The sequence below is a fragment of the Mobula birostris genome, chromosome 6, assembly GCF_030028105.1.
Source record: "Mobula birostris isolate sMobBir1 chromosome 6, sMobBir1.hap1, whole genome shotgun sequence".
In the NCBI taxonomy this organism is placed as follows: domain Eukaryota; kingdom Metazoa; phylum Chordata; class Chondrichthyes; order Myliobatiformes; family Myliobatidae; genus Mobula; species Mobula birostris.
Genome location: NC_092375.1, coordinates 155807920 through 155828692, shown reverse-complemented (window position 1 = coordinate 155828692; position 20773 = coordinate 155807920). Strand labels below are relative to the sequence as shown.

The following is a 20773-nucleotide window of genomic DNA, read 5'->3' as shown; positions in this document are numbered from 1 at the left end:
AGGAAGAGAAGAGGGTGCAGTTACTGTTACAAGAGAGAAGGTACTCAAAAGGCTGAAAGACCTAAAGGTATATAAGTCACCCAGACCAGAGGGACTGCACGCTAGGGTTCTAAAAGAGGTAACATTAGAGACTGTGGTGGCATTCAGAAATGATCTTTCAAAAATCATTGGACTCTGGGCATGGTGCCAGAGGACTGGAAAATTGCAAATGTTACTCCAGTCCTTAAGAAAGGAGGAAGGCAGCAGAAAGGAAATTATAGACCAGTTAGCCTGACCTCAGTGGTTGGGAAGATGTTCAAGTCAACTGTTAAGGATGAGGTGATGGAGTACTTCGTGACTCAGGACAAGATAGTACAAAGTCAGCATGGTTTCCTTCAGGGAAAATCCTGCCTGATGAACCTGTTGGAGTTCTTTGAAGAGATTACAAGTAGGATAGATAAAGAGGATGTAGTGGGTGTTGTATATTTGGACTTTCAGAAGGCCTTTGACAGGGTGTCACACATGAGGCTGCTCATCAAGTTAAGAGCCCATGGTATTACAGGAAAGTTACTAACATGATTAGAGCATTGGCTGATTGGTAGGAGGCAGCGAGTGGGAATAAAAGGATCCTTTTCTGGTTGGCTTCCAGTGACTAGTGGTGTTCCGCAGGGATAGGTGTTGGGACTACTTCTTTTTATGCTGTATATAAATGATTTAGATGATGAAATAGATGGCTTTGTTGCCACGTTTGCAGATGATACAAAGATTGGTGGAGGGACAAGTAGTGTTGAGGAAACAGGTAGGATGCACAAGGACTTAGAGAGATTAGGAGAGTGGGCAAGAAAGTGGCAAATGAAATACAATGTTGGAAAATGCATGGTCATGCACTTTGGTAGTAGAAATAAATGTGCATATTATTTTGTAAATGGGGAGAAAATCCAGGAATTTGAGACGCAGAGGGACTTGGGAGTCCTTGTGCGAAACACCCTGGATGTTAACGTGCAGGTAGAGCTGGTTGTGAGGAAGGCAAATGCCATGTTAGCATTCATTTTAAGAGGTCTAGAATACAAGAGCAAGGATATGATGCTGAGGCTTTATAAGGCACTGGTGAGGCCTCACCTTGAGTATTATGAACAATTTTGGGCTCCTCATCTTAGAAAAGATGTGCTGGCATTGGAGAGGGTCCAAAGGAGGTTCATAAGGATGATTCCAAGAATGAAAGGGTTATCATATGAGGAATGTTTGATGGCTCTGGGTCTGTACTCATTGAAACCTTTTGAATGTTGAAAGGCCTAGACAGAGTAGATGTGGAAAAGAGGTTTCCCATGGTGGGAGAGTCTAGTACAAGAGGGCACAGCCTCAGGATAGAGGGAGCCCTTTCAAAACAGAGATGCGGAGAAATTTCTTCAGCCAAAGGGTGATGAATTAGTGGAATTTGTTGCCACTTGCAACTATGGAGGCCAGGTCGTTGGGTGTATTTAAGGCAGAGATTGATAGGTTCTTGATTTAACATGGCACCGAAGGTTACAGGGAGAAGGCTGGGAACTGGGGTTGAGGTTGAGGAGGAGATAGACAAGAAGCATCAGGAACAAAGGTGATGAACTGAGAGCTTGGATACGTACATGGAATTATGATGTAGTGGCCATTACAGAGACTTGGCTGGCACCAGGACAGGAATGGATTCTCAATATTCCTGGATTTCAGTGCTTTAAAAGGGATAGAGAGGGCGGAAAAAGGGGAGGAAGGGTGGCATTACTGGTCAGGGATACTATTACAACTACAGAAAGGGTGGGTAATGTAGCAGGATCCTCTTTTGAGTCAGTTTGAGTGGAAGTCAGGTACAGGAAAGGAGCAGTTACTCTATTAGGAGTATTCTATAGGCCCCCTGGTAGCAGCAGAGATACCGAGGAGCAGATTGGGAGGCAGGTTTTCGAAAGGTGCAAAAATAACAGGTTTGTTATCATGGGTGACTTTAACTTCCCTAATATTGATTGGCAACTGATTAGTTCCAATGGTTTAGATGGGGCAGAGTTTGTTAAGTGTGTCCAGCACGGATTCCTGTCACAATATGTTGACAGGCCGACTAGGGAGAATGCCATACTAGATCTAGTATTAGGTAATGAACCGGGTCAGGTCACAGATCTCTCAGTGGGTGAGCATCTGGGGGACAGTGACCACCACTCCCTGGCCTTTAGCATTATCATGGAAAAGGCTAGAATCAAAGAGGACAAGAAAATTTTTAATTGGGGAAGGGCAAATTATGAGGCTATAAGGCTAGAACTTGTGGGTGTGAATTGGGATGATGTTTTTGCAGGGAAATGTACTATGGACATGTGGTCGATGTTTAGAAATCTCTTGCAGGACGTTAGGGATAAATTTGTCCCAGTGAGGAAGTTAAAGAATGGTAGGGTGAAGGAACCGTGGGTGACAAATGAGGTGGGAAATCTAGTCAGATGGAAGAAGGCAGCATACATGAGGTTTAGGAAACAAGGATCAGATGGGTCTATTGAGGAATACAGGGTAGCAAGAAAGGAGCTTAAGAAGGGGCTGAGAAGAGCAAGAAGGGGGCATGAGAAGGCCTTGGCGAGTAGGGTAAAGGAAAACCCCAAGGCATTCTTCAGTATGTGAAGAACAAAAGGGTGACAGGAGTGAAGGTAGGACCGATTAGAGACAAAGGTGGGAAGATGTGCCTGGAGGCTGTGGAAGTGAGCAAGGTCCTCAATGAATACTTCTCTTCAGTATTCACCAATGAGAGGGAACTTGATGACAGTGAGGATAATATGAGTGAGGTTGATGTTCTGGAGCATGTTGATATTAAGGGAGAGGAGGTGTTGGAGTTGTTAAAATACATTCGGACGGATAAGTCCCCAGGGCCTGACGGAATATTCCCCAGTCTGCTCCACGAGGCGAGGGAAGAAATTGCTGAGCCTCTGGCTAGGATCTTGTATGTCCTTGTTGTCCACGGGAATGGTATCGGAGGATTGGTGGGAGGCGAATGTTGTTCCCTTGTTCAAAAAAGGTAGTAGGGATAGTTTGGGTAATTATAGACCAGTAAGCCTTATGTCTGTGGTGGGAAAGCTGTTTGAAAAGATTCTTAGAGATAGGATATATAGGCATTTAGAGAATCATGGTCTGATCAGGGACAGTCAGCATGGCTTTGTGAAGGGCAGATCGTGTCTAACAAGCCTGATAGAGTTCTTTGAGGAGGTGACCAGGCATATAGATGAGGGTAGTGCAGTGGATATGATCTATATGGATTTTAGTAAGGCATTTGACAAGGTTCCACATGGTAGGCTTATTCAGAAAGTCAGAAGGCATGGGATCCAGGGAAGTTTGGCCAGGTGGATTCAGAATTGGCTTGCTTGCAGAAGGCAGGGGGTGGTGGTGGAGGGAGTACATTCAGATTGGAGGATTGTGACTAGTGGCGTCCCACAAGGATCTGTTCTGGGACCTCTACTTTTCGTGGTTTTTATTAACGACCTGGATGTGGGGGTAGAAGGGTGGGTTGGCAAGTTTGCAGACGACACAAAGGTTGGTGGTGTTGTGGATAGTGTAGAGGATTGTTGAAGATTGCAGAGAGACATTGATAGGATCCAAAAGTGGGCTGAGAAGTGGCAGATGGAGTTCAAACCGGAAAAATGTGAGGTGGTACACTTTGGAAGGACAAACCCCAAGGCAGAGTACAAAGTAAATGGCAGGATACTTGGAAGTGTGGAGGAGCAGAGGGATCTGGGGGTACATGTCCACAGATCCCTGAATGTTGCCTCACAGGTGGATAGGGTAGTTAAGAAAGCTTATGGGGTGTTAGCTTTCATAAGTCGAGGGATGGAGTTTAAGAGTCGCGAGGTAATGATGCAGCTCTATAAAACTCTTGGTTAGGCCACACTTGGAGTACTGTGTCCAATTCTGGTCACTTCACCATAGGAAGGATGTGGAAGCATTGGAAAGGGTACAGAGGAGATTTACTAGGATGCTCACATGAGGAAATCTGCAGATGCTGGAATTTCAAGCAACACACACAAAAGTTGCTGGTGAACGCAGCAGGCCAGGCAGCATCTCTAGGAAGAGGTACAGTCGACGTTTCGGGTCGAGTCCTGACGAAGGGTCGTGGCCCGAAATGTCGACTGTACCTCTTCCTAGAGATGCTGCCTGGCCTGCTGCGTTCACCAGCAACTTTTGTGTGTGTTGTTAACCAGGATGCTGCCTGGTTTAGAGAGTATGCATTATATCAGAGATTAAGGGAGCTAAGGCTATACTCTTTGGAGAGAAGGAAGATGAGAGGAGACATGATAGGGGTATACAAGATATTGAGAGGAATAGATAGAGTGGACAGCCAGCGCCTCTTTCCCAGGGCACCACTGCTCAACACAAGAGGACATGGCTTTAAGGTAAGGGGTGGGAAGTTCAAGGGGGATATTAGAGGAAGGTTTTTTACTCAGAGAGTGGTTGGTGTGTGGAATGCACTGCCTGAGTCAGTGGTGGAGGCAGATACACTAGTGAAATTTAAGAGATTACTAGACAGATATATGGAGGAATTTAAGTTGGGGGGTTATATGGGAGGCAGGGTTTAAGGGTCGGCACAACATTGTGGGCTGAAGGGCCTGTACTATTCTATGATCTATGCTAAATGAGAGGAAACGTAATGATAATGTTTTAAAATCCATTCAGTGTTATTTTCTGATTCAGCAGAGCAAGGTATTCGCAAAAAAAGGAACTACACACGTGTTGAAGGCCACTAGAAATCACCTTATTAGTGTCACTTAAGCCATACAATAGAGAAAAAGACAAATCAAATGATTACTGAAGTAGTAGTACAGAAAACAAGATAATGCTTGTCATCCACTTAATCAGCACAATGTCAGAAGGGAGCCACAGATCCAACAAACTTTCAAGATACTTTTTGTCCTCTCTCACTCTCCCGATATCTTTGTCCCTACCTCCAACTCATAGCACCAGCACTTGTCGTGACCCCAACTGAGAAGATTTGCCTCTTACATGAAGAAATTGCCCCTTTTTATACTCTTTAAGTCCATTTTTTGTCCCTCACAACCTTTGGCCTAGGTATACGCAGAAACACAAAACTAGAGATGTTAATTGTACAAGGGGGAAACATTCTTCACTGGTATCTAATCTTAACAATATATGTTCAAAATATAGACAAGGTATTGGTCAATAAGAAGGAATGCAGTTCATTACCATATTCCAAGCTGACGCCATTTTATCTTTCAGACTTCCATTTTATTGTGGTATATACCAAGGAGAAATCCCTTTTAACTCTTCCTTACAATCACCCAACCCTAGCCATCTGTGGGAACTAATTTCATCATAACACCAGCATTCAGAGCTCTTTTACCACTCAGAATTGTGGCTTCGGACTGGATTTGCTGCACCTAACGAGGGATGCAAAGATTTTTCAAATAAACTGGGGCCACCTCCAGTCAAGCAAGAGATAACTTGGTCTTAGTGAATTCACTCTTGACTCAGTTGTCAGCATCAATAAACGTAAGATAGAAAATGGATTTCCAGGTGGTTGGGTGAACTTTCCCGAATAAGGAAATGTTAACAAGATGTACCAAACAGGGCAAAGCTTGACATTAACCTGTTCCTTTGTGCTTCTTTAGTGAAAAGAAAAAAGCAAATTTACTTTTGTAAATTGATGTGCACTTAGTTGATTCGATCTTGAGCCCCAGAAAGCACATTTGTTAGCATACAGGAAGAGCGTACTTCTGCACTTACGGTCAGCATCAGGTTTTTTTGTGTGAATGCAGTGGTAGCTGGGTGACCTGAAATTTTCGTTCCCAGCCTGATTCTTAAACGCTTATATATACAGACTCTAATAGCAGACATCACAACTGCCACGCTAAATTTTTTAAAAACTTCTGTATATCATATTCAACCTTGAGGTTCATCTTCTTGCAGGCACTCACAAAACAAAGAAACACAATAAAATTTACTGAAAAGCACCCATATCCAAAGAGGTCAAAATCGCGCAAATAGTAAAAAAAAAAGTCAACAAAAACACATGGAACGTGAACCACCGAGTCCCCGAAAGTGAGTCCACAACTGTGGAGTTCAATGCTGAGGCAAGTGACGCCTGTCTGGGTGCCTGGTGGCTGCAGGGCAACAACTGGTCCTGAACACAGCGGCACAGGACCCGAGACTCCTGCACCTCCCGGATGAAGGCAGCAGCAAGTAGAGGGGGAGACTGATCAAACACAGGCAGACATCGCTGAACACCTGTTCGTTTTCTGCTCTTGTCCAAGAAGATTTTAATCTTGCTTGACGCTTTAATTGGCATGGAGTAATGGAGCCAACCATGGGCTTATCCTCCGGTATCGGGCCTCGACACAGTGTCCACACCTGGTGATGGCTGCCCAGCTGTAACTGCACTCTCGAGAGTCTAGTTCGCTGAACCCTCCAGGAGACTGCAAAAACACCAAAATATTTAGTCAACTCAAAAGTACATCCTTAAAAATAAAATTGCAGGCTGGAGACTGCAGCGACTGCTGTTCAGAAGAAGGATAACAGGCATCCGTTAGTCTCGTGAGACCATGGATTTGTGCCTTGGAAGATTTCCAGGGCACAGGCCTGGGCAAGGGGTTGTATGGAAGACAGGCAGTTGCCCATGCTTCAAGTCTCCCCTCTCCACGCCACCGATGTTGTCCAAGGGAAGGGCACTAGGGCCGATACAGCCTGGCACCGGTGCCATTGCAGGGCAATGTGTGGTTAAGTGCTTTGCTCAAGGACACAACACGCTGCCTCAGCTGAGGCTCGAACTAGCAACCTTCAGATCACTAGACCGACACCTTAACCACTTGGCCATGTGCCAACAGAAGAAGGATATCTACTAGAGAACCTGGTGGCTTCACGAGCTGTCGGCAAGATATCGCTGGCGCCATCCTGCTGTCCCCGGGCTTAATGATCGGGGAAGTAGGACACGTAGCTTCAATGTGTGTGGCCAACACCCCCAACAACGCTTGCCCAACTGCAAGAGATGTGTATTCTTGGGTGAGAGTGATCCCACACCACTCCTCATGTCTGCATGGGTTTCCCCCAGGTGCTCTGGTTTCCTCCCTCATTCCAAAGACATATGGCTTTGAAGGTTAGTTGGTCATAGGGGTGTAATTGGGCAGCACAGGCCCACTGGACTGAAGGGGCTTGCTATGTCTCTAAATAAATGAAAAAGTATACATAAGAACCTAACAACGGTTACTAATCAGAATGTATTAGTCCCATTGAGACTTGTATGGTGCTCATAGCAGACAGGTTTTGTTAAGGGGTTTTTAAATGGGAGTTGTTATCCTCATTAGCTACACAAATTGTTTAATGCCCTTCTCAGTATTACTGAGACCGGAAACCCAAAATAAAATAGGATGTGCTGGAAATATTAAGACAGCATCTCTGGAGAGAAATGCAGAGCTGGCATTTCAGGCCAAAGTATTATCTGTTCTGTGAGATGTTTAAGGATGTTGCTCAGAATGCCTGAAAAGAGTCCAAGCTCAAAATAGACACTGAATATATGTCTGACGACCTTTGAGTCCATCACACAACCCATGAAATTGGTCATTTTGTGATTTGTTATTCCTCACAAGCACAAGGACTGATTTTCTGGCATATTCAGTGGCAAAAATATTCTGATATATATATATATTTCTGAGACATGTTATGAAAGCAAAGAATAGTGCCTAAAAACTGGACTCATTTGGTCATGGATTTGATGTGAAAATCCTACATAAAGGTCTTCTGTGCGCATTAGATTACACTGGTTGTCATCGACCAGTTAATTAATGACCATCAGAAAAAAGGCTTGGGGAATTCCAGGCAAGATCGACTTTAAAATGCCTAATGTTTGTTCAGCAACAGATACACATTTCATGGCAGAATCTGTGTGTCCTATCCTTTTACAAGTCAATTATAGAAAGTGAAGAACTGCATTATCAATCTGATCACCAAGGAAAGTACCATAGCACAGCTAACAAATAAACATGAATTAAATGTTCTCTGGCACTTCTCTCTGCCAGACTCATTTCTGTTTTGCTGAATGACACAAACTATTTTGTGGCCCTTCTGCATAATGCAGAGCAGAGACCTTAGCTCTGTTTCCTGCCAGACTTATCAGCCTGAGCTTCTCCGTGGTGTGGAACTGCTCTCACCCAAGAGCACACATCTCTTGCAGTTTGGCAAGCCTTATTGGAAAGTGTTGACCACACACATTGAAGGCATGTACCCTCCTTCCCCTATGTTTAAGCTTAGGGACAGCAAGATGGTGCTGGCGACCATATTTTCCTTTTTGCATGTTCTTGACACTTTAAAGTATAATGTCAAAAATGTGATGAAAACAGTTTATATCAAGAACAATATTTATATATTTGATATATTTTTTCAGTAGTAGAAATTCATAGATCAATTTGCATGGAACCAGAGTATAACACTTAATATTCCAATATTCAGTTTCCAGGACTGGAAGATCACATATTTGGTGAAGAATCAAATGAATTCACTAACAGTTTGGGTAAGTAAAAACTTCATTTAAATCTTTTACAATGAACCTCTTAGCAACATCTTGCTACTGTGAGCACTTTGCAGTTCAAGAACGGTGTCTAGGTATGGTGCACGTGCTATCTTGTTGAATTTGCTTGTGCACGGTTTGATTAATGTGACCCTAATGCTTATTCATCAAGAGTTTTAGACCTCTTACTATTTAAAACTGAAAAGAAGAATCCTTAAAAAAAACTCTTAAAAAGATCTCACTGTACCCTGTTGATGTATAAGATGGCCATTCTTTCATGGTGACTGAGATCGGAAGAGGCAGCATGATGAGGCAGCTGGAGGAGCTGTTACCTCATAGTGATGGAGATCCAGGTTCAATCCTAACTTGGGGTTCTGCCGTACCGAGTTTGGATGTTTTCCGTGACTGTATAGCTTTCTTCAGTGTGTTCCAGTTTCCTCCCACAGCCCAAAGAGGTGCAGCTTGGAAGGTTAATTGTCCACTGTATACTGCCCCCTAATGTGTCAGTCAGTGTAAAAATTTTGGGGGAGTTGACAAGAACGTAGAGAGAATACAATATGGAATTAATGTAGGACTAGTGTAAATGGGTGATTGGTGGTCAGTAGACCTGATGGGCTGGGAGGCCTGTTTCATGTAAGATGCATCAGCTCTCTGGTCAACCCTAGTAATTTATAGCATAGTTACCTATGAGTGACTTGTAATCCAATGTAAATGCTTACATATTTTAGAATAAATAACACTTACAGCAACTAATGTGATCAATATATCCTAACTTAAAATGTCTTCCCAAAATTATTCAACATGATTCACTTTTTAACTGCAACCATAAGATCGAGAACTCGCTTGTAACATTTTTAATTAATCCCAATAATTATCTATGCAAACAAAGGATGGTTGTGAAGTATGTGACCTTATTCTAATACATGGATCTAGACTTAAATGCTTTACAGTGGTTATGGTTATCCAAGTTGATGAATGTTCTTTGTTAGTGATTGGTTCGTGTATCATTGTATGTACAGAACATTTTGGTGACCATAATAAACAATTCATTAAGTTTACAGAACTGAAAATGCATTTCCTCAAATGAATTAGATGGAGTTCAACCTAGATAAGTGTGAGGTGGTTCATTTTGGTAGGTCAAATATGATGGCAGAATATAGTATTAATGGTAAGACTCTTGGCAGTGTGGAGGATCAGAGGGATCTTGGGGTCCGAGTCCATAGGACACTCACAGCTGTTGCACAGGTTGACTGTGTAGTTAAGAAGGCATATGGTGTATTGGTTGTCATCAACTGTGGGATTGAGTTCAAGAGCCGAGAAGTAATGTTACAGCTATATAGGACCCTGGTCAGACCCCACTTGGAGTACTGTGCTCAGTTCTGGTCACCTCACTACAGGAAGGATGTGGTAACTATAGAAAGGATGCAGAGGAGATTTACAAGGATGTTGCCAGGATTGGGGAGCATGCCTTATGAGAATAGGTTGAGTGAACTCGGCCCTTTCTCCTTTGAGCGACGAAGGATGAGAGGTGACCTGATAGAGGTGTATAAGGTGATGAGAGGCATTGATCATGTGAATAGTCAGAGGCTTTTTCCCAGGGCTGAAATGGCTAACACAAGAGGACACAGTTTAAAGGTGCTTGGAAGAAGGTACAGAGGAGATGTCAGGGGTAAGTTTTTTACGCAGAGAGTGGTGAGTGCGTAGAATGAGCTGCCGGCGACAATGGTAGAGGCAGATACGATAGGGTCTTTTAAGAGGCTCTTGGATAGGTACATGGAGCTTAGAAAAATAGAGGGCTATGGGTAGCCCTAGGCAATTTCTAAAGTAAGTACATGTTCGGCGCAGCATTGTGGGCCGAAGGACCTGTATTGTGCTGTAGGTTTTCTATGTTTCTATGTAATCAACTTTCCAACTTCCTGAAGAGAGGCACAGTACTCAATGTGGGGTCTGACTAGTCATGCAAAGTAACAATTCAGGTGTTATATGGAACAAAAGTTTAAAATGGTAAGTTTCTGAGAATTCTACATTAAACTTTGTTGTAAGATAAAGAAGGCAGCTGGTCACATAGTACAATCCTTGATATGCTGCAGTTTTACTACCAATGCTATGCATCCACCAGTAAAAGCCACATTTTATAACCAGACATAATCAGCAGGAAACGACTGGAAAGATCACATATTTGAAAATAAATGTAATGAAAGTCATGATTTATTCCAAATAATGTTCCCAAAAATTCATTCAAAATTCTGCAAATTACTTGAAACTTATCAGCCTCCTTGGAGCCATTTCTCTCCATTCAATTGGACACAGTTGGTGAATCTTGTCTAGGCCTAGCCTACATCTGGTTCACTGGCAACTGCAGAACAGTAGAACTGCATGAGTGGTACGGATCGATCAGTAACGTAAAAATGTCTTTGGTCATGAGTGGCCCTTGGACCTCTTGTAGACTGTCAATCTGGAGGTCTCCGTAAAAACAAAATGGTGTGCTTTTCCCTTACTGCAGCATTCAATGTACTATATAAATATTCCTTTAATGTCTTTCACCCATATTTTCATTATGAAGTACTGCTGGTAAGTCTTTTTATAGACTGCTCTTGTGGTTTTCTTTTAATTAGAAGATAGGCAAATTGTGAGGTAAGAACTGCTGAAGCTAAGCCTTATGAATTGAACTTTTTGTATGTATCTGCTTTTCTTTGAGTATGCTTTCTTAATTATTTAAATGACCTTTTGACCGCTATTTTGCTTTTGGATTGTGTTTTAATTTTAGGATAATATATATTTCAGGGTAATATATGTGCCAGAGTTTCGTCAGTACTTCGGTGTATTATTAACTCTGTTGCAAAACAAGGATGATCTGGTTTGCCATATAACCATATAACAATTACAGCACGGAAACAGACCATCTCGGCCCTTCTAGTCCGTGTTGAAAAAAATTATGAAAACATGTTTTCATATTATCCTTTTTGTGGCATGGGTGGACCCAAAAACACTAAACTGTTTATTGTTCTTAAAATGCACAGCTGTTTAACAGACATTCATAGCAGGCAATTTACACACAGAGAAGTCCCACAAGCAGCATGTATGAAGAACACAGAACCATACAACCCAGTATAGGGCCTTCGGCCCACAAGTTTGTGCTGGTGTCTTTAACCTCGTCTAAAGTCAGTCTAATCCTGCCTTCCATTTTTCTTTTGCCCATTTGCCTAGCTAAGTTTCTTAAATGTCTCTAATGTATTGTATCTGCCTCAACCACTAGCCCTGGTAATGCAGTCCGTTCACTCTGTGTACACTGACCTACTTCCGACATCCCCCCCCCCCCCACACGTTTCTCCAATCAGCTTGAAATATGCTCTCTTGTAATGGCCATTTCCACCCTGGGAACAATGGCAAGGTGGTGCTGTCGAGATACGGCAACATTTTGTGGGCAGCAAACAAATCACTAACTATTCTATCAATTATACTTTTTTCTGGACTATGGTCATGGCAATCCACAGCCTGTAGTTTTCCTTTGGGAGTTGTGCTTTTGAACCGTCTGTACAACCTAGTGTTTTGTGGTATTCTGAAGGATTCAGCAAACTGGACTCTCAAGAATGCAGGCATGACTGCAGTGGCCGTTGCTGGAGCGGACTTGGGGTCATTTAAAACTTTGGGCCGACTCGAGGTAGCAGGCCCCAGGGCCGAGAATGGTAAACCAATCGATGTGTAGCTGATTTTAGCTTCAAGCCAGATTACAAAGATTAAGGCATCAAGGCTGAGCACGAAGGACAAGCTGGTGTTCAGCTCACTACTCCAAGACACTTTACCTGCTTCAGTGTTGAACTGGTTCTGTGGCTGTAGCCTGCAGCCACTGGGGTCTTGGACCCACTCCAGCATTGAATTGGCTCTGTAGCTGTGGCCTGCAGCCAATGGGGTCTTGGACCTGCTCCAGCATTGAACTGGCTCTATGGCTGTGGCCTGCAGCCAATGAGTTCTTGGATCGGCTGCTGTGGTGAACTGGCTCCATGGCTGTGCATTCACTTTCAGAGGCTCTGCAGCTCATGTTCTGTGCAGCCTTTCTTTACCGTCTTATTGCTTGCTCAATTTGTGCCCTTTTTTCGCACATTGGGTGCTTGACGGTCTTTGAGTTTTTTTTTAGTGGGCTCTATTATGTCTGTTCTGTTGCTGCCTGCAAGAGGACGAATCTCAAGGTTGTGTATGGTACAGGTGCACATTCCTTTATCCGGAATTCTGAATTCCAAAAAGCTCCGAAAACCAAAGTTTTTTTCGCCAACAGCTGACGCCACTCAGCTGTGAAGTGGCAGCACTAACAGAGGCTGCCAGATGTCAGTTGTGGCTCAGCGCTCTTACTGGTTACATGTGCATTTGCTGTTTGCTGATATTTTGTGTTCACTGTTGACTTTGTGTTTAATTTCACTGTGAAAATGTCAAAAAGAGCTGCAGATACCCCTATGGGTAACAATGAGAAAAAGAGAAGGAACCTTCTCCATCAATAACGCAGAAAGTGGAGTTATTGCAGAAGCTTGATCGTGGTGTGTCTGTGCTGAAGAAAATAGTGTCGGAACTACCACTGTATATGATTTAAATAAACAGAAAGACAAGTTACTGAAGTTTTATAGTGACAGTGACATTCCACATTTATTCCAATAAGTCACTTACCATGTGTTTGATTCGGTTTGTTTGAAGCTGTATATTTTTATGTTTTATTGAATGTTTTTGTTGGAAATAATATTTCTTCTTGTCATTATTCCCTAAACAATACAGTATAACAATTATTTACATAGCATTTACATTGTATTAGGTATTATAAGTAATCTAGAGATGATTTAAAGTATATGGGAGGATGTGCGTAGGTTTGGTGCGCTGCTGGGTCCTAAAGTCCTCTGCACTGAGACAGGTTAAATAAGGGACTTGAGCATACGTGTTTTTTGGTATTGTGGTGGGGGGGCGGGTGGAGTCTGACATCTGAAAAATTCTGAATTCTGAAATGCAACAGGCCCCAAGGATTTCGGATAAGGGATTGTGGACCTGTATATATACTTCGATAATAATGTACTTTGAAGTTTGAACTTTTAACCTTTGGGAAAAAGGCACTGGGTGTCCACTCTATCAATGCTCCTTATCATTTTATACCTGTCAAGTCACTCCTCGTTCACACTTGCTCCAGAGGGAAAAGACCTAGTTTGCTCAGTCTTTCCTCAGAAAATATACAACCTTTCCTCATAAACCAGGCACATTATGACACTTCATGGATTTTGGCAGAGTTGCATTTACATGATTGCAAAGGTTGAGATGTACTTTTCCATCCATCTAAATAAGTTCCAACGTTCATACTTTGTTGCACTGCTAGTCATGCCCAGGTCATTCTTCGGTGCTTGATTCCAATGTCTTGTTTGTACTATCAGATCTGAAATAAAAGTAGAACACTCTGAAAATACTCAGCAGGTTAGGCAGCATCTGTAGAGATGGAAACAAAGTTCACACTTCAGGTCAATGAGATTTTGTTGGAACATAAACTGCTCCCCCAGCCTGTCCATTCTCATCTAGTATCTCTCCGTCATTTCCTATGTGCTTTACATTTCCAATATTTGTTTTTTTTTGTTTTTGTTAAATCTGATGTTAGACATATGATATAAATGTCAGTGCACATAAATATGCACTTTAAGTTTCTCCAGCTTTGGCAGAAGAGTGTTCAGCCAAAAGAACATATGGTCTACTGTTATGTTTACCAGTTCACATTAGAGATGCTCCATCCTCCCAAGATCTCCACTGTCATGTTGACTTGCTGCTCAGTTGCAACCACTAAATTAAGCAAAAGCCATTAATTTTCTTCCTGTCTGCTGTTAAGCTCCAGTGTACTGTTCCTTTTTATTTAACTAGATTCACAGTCAATAAACTCATTATCTCCCCCATCCACCCTCAATTAATAGTCAGAGAGTCATAGAATCATAGTGAAATACAGCACAGAAACAGGTCCTTCAGTCTGTGCTGAACCACTTAAGTTGCCTACACCAATCGACCTGTACTGGGACCATAGCCATTGATGCCATTTTACCTCACTTCTATAGACTCGGTGTCCGTCTCCCAAGTAAATGATGGCTTATGCAATTTTTAATTTGTCTTCCACTACAGGGACTTGATGAAAGGTTCTCTGTCTTGGTGCTGTTCCCACCTATATTTAGCATCAATTAGTACAAGCTGAACTAAAAATAGAAAGAAAAGATAATTAGCTGAAGATTCTCGCTGTACCGATTACCAACTGTGGCAGTTTTTTTTCCCCTGCTTTAGGAGAAAAGATTAAAGTTGGAGTGTGTGCAACAGAGGAAGATACAGCAGAGTTGTTGAGCAAAGTGCTAAATGGAAACATAACTGCAGCTGAACTACTGGCTTCAATTATACATCATGATGTCTCAATTGAAGATCCAGCACTGGAAAAGTTGGCAGCAGAAATCCCCCAGGATACCATGGCCCTTTGGGTAGATCCTATAGGTACGTCAGCAAATAGTACTAAAATAGAAGCGCCTTTAGTAAAATAATTTAGATTTGGTTTTGGAATGAAGCTGATTTTCTTTTAACATTATGAACCAATATGTGATTGCATTGTTATCAAGGCACATAAAACTGAACTCCAGTTGGCCAAGGGACCAACTGATGAAATTATTAAATTTATGTATAACACTCAGAACCAACATAAACATAACCTAGCTAACTATCTTTTTATTCCCTATCCTGAACAAGTTTCCTCTGTGTGCAAAAGAAATGTAAGAATATAAATAAAAAGCAGGTCAGTGCCCCAGAGCCTGTTGTGACCTTCTGTAAGAATATGCCTGACCCCTATATGTTCTGAATCCTTCTGGGTTCAATGTTCTATGAGTCTACTTTTGACTGTACTCACCAACCGGTCAAGAGTCCAAATTATATGAATCATAATTTACTCAGATTCGCAGTCCAATGATTGAATCTGGAAGGTCTAACAGTCATGCTGCTTCACTAAAATTGTGAGTTCAACTTTAAACCTTAAAGTAACAATATCTCTAGATGGAATCATAACAGAGGCTCTCCACAAAGAAAAAGTGCCTTACATTTATTTGATGTCTTTCTTCTACCTTAGAGTGGTTTACAGTCAATGATATGCCTTTGAAATCTGGTTACTTTTGCAATGGTGTGCCAAAATGTCAAATAGAATGTATTTCTGAGTTCATTTGTAAGTTACAAAAGCTAAAGTCCAAAATAACTTAAGAGTTTGCAAAGGTGAAAGTAAGAAATGCACAAACTGATCCATTAGACCACTCAAAAGAAGGGCATAATAATTACATTCAAATGTTCTGAAAAGTTAAGTCTAGGTTACTTATTGAAAAATTATTAATGCACATCAATTGATGCTGTTGATGAAGTTAGTTTTAATTTGGACAACTTACAAAAAAAGAACTCTTTAATAACAGCATCCACGCCTCTGTAACCACAACAGGAACCTATGCCACAAGTAAATGTCAAACATTAGCTGTTTGGTAGAATTTGTATTTACACCAATGTAGTTGTAAGCTTGATTTGAAAATCATCTTACTGAAGTTTGCCCTTCAACTGGACCTTTTAAAGAAATCATTTATCTTCACTTAGCCCACCCACCTTATTTTCTTTACTTCGGCATTTTTTTCTGTTTACTTCTCTCTGAAACAACATTAAATATCGAAGGATTTGTTTAAATTCAACCTGCCCTTCCATTAATATAGCAGTGCAGCGGCATGATGTGGCTGCTGCTTAAGTTTTTATTTTGACAAGTTCACTTATTGGTTTGGCTTGTGGCTTGTACAAAGCAGAGTCATTGATGGAGTTATTGCTTTTCTTAACAGTAAACTGATAAGCCATTTTGGATCATTTGAAGGACAAGCAATTGTGACTGGGACAGCGGCTGTCAAGCCACAGAGGAAGGGGTGGGTGACCAGATTAGCCGGCCTCATCCAAGCCATTCTTGGTGTCAGCCACTTTATTTACGTGCCTATGTGAGACAATAAGACCACAAGACATACAGTATGCACAGAATTTAGCCTCCTGGTCCATCGAGTCTGCTCCACTATTCCATCATGGCTGATTTATTATCCCTCTCATCTCCATTCTCCTATAAGACCATAAGACTCTGAGGTGTGTACTTTGGCAGAGGCGGGCACATGTATTTCTTCCTAACCATAACAGATTTAGTGTTGAAATATTGGGTTGTACACTCTAATCTCTAGCTCATGTTCCAGAGTTGTATGGTTCTTTGATTTCATTAATATGTTTTTAATTACAATGCACTTTCCTTGTTTTTTTCTCCTTACAAGGGAAAATTCTGAATCCAACAATATTGGTTACAACCTCTGTGTCAAATTTCCACACACAGTGCATGTTTCCGTCCAAAGAATTGCCCGTCAATCCTCCTGCCAAATTTTTAAAGCGGTTGAAACTCAGGCCCATGCCTTGTTGCTTTCATGCGTGACTCTTCCAATGATGTGCTGGCTGACCTCCCTCTTCTTTTCATAACCATGAGGTCATCCAAACATCTCTGGATGCATCCAGGCTCAAAGCAAATACTGTAGTTCTGTTACATTTGATCCAATTTGGCTCCCAGTTAAAAAAAAAACCTTGATATTAAAAATCTCATCATGATTTTCAAATTGCTCCATGGTATCTGCATTGGTTTATCACTAAAATGCAGCAAATAGCTTTTGTTTGTACGCCATCCTTACAGATCATGCAGTACATCAGAGTAGTAAAAAGGAAAATAAAGGAAGAATAAAGAGTTACGGTTACTGAGAAAATACAGTGTAGGTAGTCAAATAAAGTGCAAGGGACAAATATTTAAAATAATTACAGAGAAAGTTAGAGCAGGTCTATAGATTAAGGTTCTATATAGAGGCAGGGCTATTTATGGGGACAACAGGCAGGATTTTCCCGAGGTCAACTGGGTGAGACTGCTTGCTGGTAAAGGAATGACTGACAAATGAAGGGCTTTTAAAAGTGTGATATCAGAAGTCCAGGGGTAGCATGGTCGTGTTAGGGATCTGGGCAAGGTATGGTAGGAAGCAGAGATGTCTTTTGGACTGGAGGGTTGTCACTAGTGGTGTGCCACAGGAGTCAGTGCTGGGATCTCTGTGGTTCATTATTTATATAAACAGTTAGGATGTGAGTGTACAAGGCATGGCTACTCAGTTTGCAGGTGATACTAATATAGATGGTATTGTAGATAGCGAAGAAGGTTATCAAATATTACAGGGGAGAGCTTGACGAGCTAGATAGTGGGCCAAGAATTGATAAATAGCTTTCAATGTGGATAAGTGTGAAGTGTAGCGTTTTTGGAAGTCAAACCAGGGTAAAACTTGTACAGTGAATGATCAAACAAGAGAAAATCTGCAGATGCTGGAAACCCAAGCAACACACACAATCGCAGGTTGTGCTCAGCAGGCCAGGCAGCATCAATGGAAAAAAGTACAGTGGATGTTTTGGGCAATACACCTCAGCAGGACTGGAGAATAAAAGATGAGGAGTAGACTTAAAAGATGCAGGAGAGGAGAGAGAGACACACAAGGTGATAGGTGAAACCAGGAGGGGGAGAGACGAAGTAAAGAGCTGAGAAGCTGGTTGCTGAAAGAGCTGCAGAAGGGGGAGTCCGATAGGAGGGAACAGAAGGCCATGGAAGAAAGAAAAGTGGGGAGGAGCACCAGAGGGAGGCGATGAGCAGGCAAGGAGATAAGGTGAGAGAGGGAAAAGGGGATGGGGAATGGTGAAGCAGAGGGGGTGGGGTCCATTATCAGAAGTTCGAGAAGTCAATGTCCATGCCATCAGGTGGAGGTCACCCAGATAGGATATAAAGTGTTGTTCCTCCAACCTGAGTGTGGCTTCATTGCGACTGTAGAGGAAGCCATGGACTGACATATTGGAATGGAAATAGGAAATGGAATGAAAATAGGTGGCCAGTGGGAGATCCCACATCTTCCGGCATAATTGCTTGGTGAAGCAGTCTCCCAATCGACACTGGGTCTCACCAAATACAAGAGGCCACACCAGGAGCACCGGACACTGTATATGACCCCAACACACTCTCAGGTGAAGTGTCACCTCAGCTGGAATGATTGAGCTCTTAAGGAGTGTTGTATAACAGAGGGAGCTTAGAGTACCAATACATTGTTCACTAAAACCATGTGGCAGTGAAGATGGTGTGTGGTATATTGGTCCTCATCTGTCAGGGCACGAAGAATAGGAGTTGAGACATGATGTTGCTGTTCCCTTGTTTTTGTTTTGGCACTGGGATGATAGTCATTTTGTTCGAGAAGTTGGGAATCTCACATTGGAGTAAGGGATACTGCACCAGCTGGAAGATGCATAATCTGAGGACACAGCTCGAGACTCGACCAGGGCCAGTTGCTTTCCGTGAGTGTACTCCCTGGAAGGCTGATCTGACACATGTGATAGTGGCTGTGGGTTTCAGGTGCATCATAGGCTATTGGGTTAGCTGGTGACATTTCACTGATTTTCTGTTCAATATGTGCATAGAATGCATGAGCTAATTGCAGAAGGATGTGTTGTTGCCAGCAATACTGCCTAGTTTCATTTAGTAGTCTGTTATGGTACACAAGGCTTGCCACAGTTGGTGGCTTGGTCTGCCATTGGCTTTTGGCATTCCTGATGGTTTTGTGAAAACTGTGCCTAAATTTCCTGTAGAGGTTAGGGTCACCAGACTTGAATGCCTCAGACCTGGATTTTAGTGTGGAGCAGATCTTCTGGTTTCCAGTTAAGGATCACTGAGACTGACTGGTATGCAGTCCTCCACATGCTCTCCCTGCCTCAGCATCTCTCCAGCCCTATCTGCCTCTGGAATGACTGTGTAACTATAATTTTAGTCTCCTTAGAATTTGGGAATTGAATAGTTTTAACCATTTATTTGGTCATCTTCTCTAATGTCTGCTCATGGAACTCCAGAGTCAGAATTTGTTAGACAATGTTCCTGTGTAATGCCTGTGGATATTCTGCTGTTAAAGGTGCTACATAAATGTAGCATATTATTATGTATTATGCAAGCACTGTTAAATTAATGAAAAACTCATACTTTGATAAGTATTAGAATTTATTTAATATTTTGAAAGCTTGAAATTTATATCAACTTATTGAAACACCATCATGTTTAACCTGATGCGACAGAAACAGCACTGAGGTAAAGCATACATCACAAGCAAATATTGTTTGACTGCTGTTAAGATAAGTGTTCATTCTATTTTATCTCTGGCCAAGGTACTATGTTTTAAAAAACAGCATGTGAAAACCTCTTCCTGTGAGCTTTCTGTGAATGTCAATACCATCTAAACCAACTAACCCAGCACTTCCTTCAAAATAAGATCAGTTTTACTATGACATCTGGCTGTGAATTTATCAAAAAATCTACTCACATAAAGTTAAATGACTTGAACTTTGATCACATAAGCAATTAGGCAATTTTGGTAATACTGTTGTTTAAAATTTCAAACTTCTTATTTTAGTTGGTGATACTTTTCTCTGTAAGCACCTATAAATACACATTTTAAAGTGATGTGTCATCCATTATACCACAGTTTTTGAAGTTATTTATAACATCCTAGGAAAAAATGATATATGTTAAGGTCAAGAATTCAAGTTTTATGTACATTCCTAAATTTGATGCAAATTTTTAATTCTTTTCCTCATTTTTTTTAGTCAGTAAGAGGGAGGAGCTGAAACCTGGCCCTCTCACACGATTTAAACTGTGATAGCTTTAGTGTAGATTGTGTGACTGTGTCATCAATAATCAGCAGAAGGCACAGCTGCTCCATTGTCCTAGAACATTGCATTGAAAATAAGGTGTACAATATGCTTCAGAAAGGCACAGTTCAAATTTAGAACCTAAGTATATGCGTTATGTGCTGAAGATTTATGTGTATGGCAGGAACAGCTTTCACCGTCTGTACTCTGTTTAGATATTGTAATTTCTTTGGCAGCAAAGTTCAAAACACTTAAGATCATCATCACAATCCAGGACTGTTAAATCTTAATTTAACTCTAATATCTCCTCATAGTACTCAGAATCACATTTTGTTTGACAATATTCCTGAGCAATGCCGTGATATATTTTGTTGTTAGGGTGCGATATAAATGTAACTTATTATGCTAGAACAATGCACTGTTAAATTATACTGGTATACTTTAACAACTTTAATCTTTTCAACTGATGCTGACTGACCTGCTGAGTTCCTCCAGTGCATTGTGAGTGTTCCTTTGACAACAGCATCTGCAGATTATTTTGTT

At 41.7% G+C, this 20773-nt stretch overlaps 1 protein-coding gene across 3 annotated transcripts in view; it reads left to right on the top strand.

Moving 5' to 3' along the window:
- Window positions 1-20773, top strand: part of LOC140199493 (inositol polyphosphate 1-phosphatase-like) — a 61423-nt gene that overhangs the window by 17812 nt on the left and 22838 nt on the right. For all 3 annotated transcript variants that reach the window (XM_072261683.1, XM_072261685.1, XM_072261684.1), the window contains exons 3-4: window positions 8431-8491; window positions 14774-14974. In XM_072261683.1, the coding sequence (XP_072117784.1) occupies window positions 8431-8491; window positions 14774-14974 (262 nt within the window). The remainder of the gene's footprint in view (window positions 1-8430; window positions 8492-14773; window positions 14975-20773) is intronic.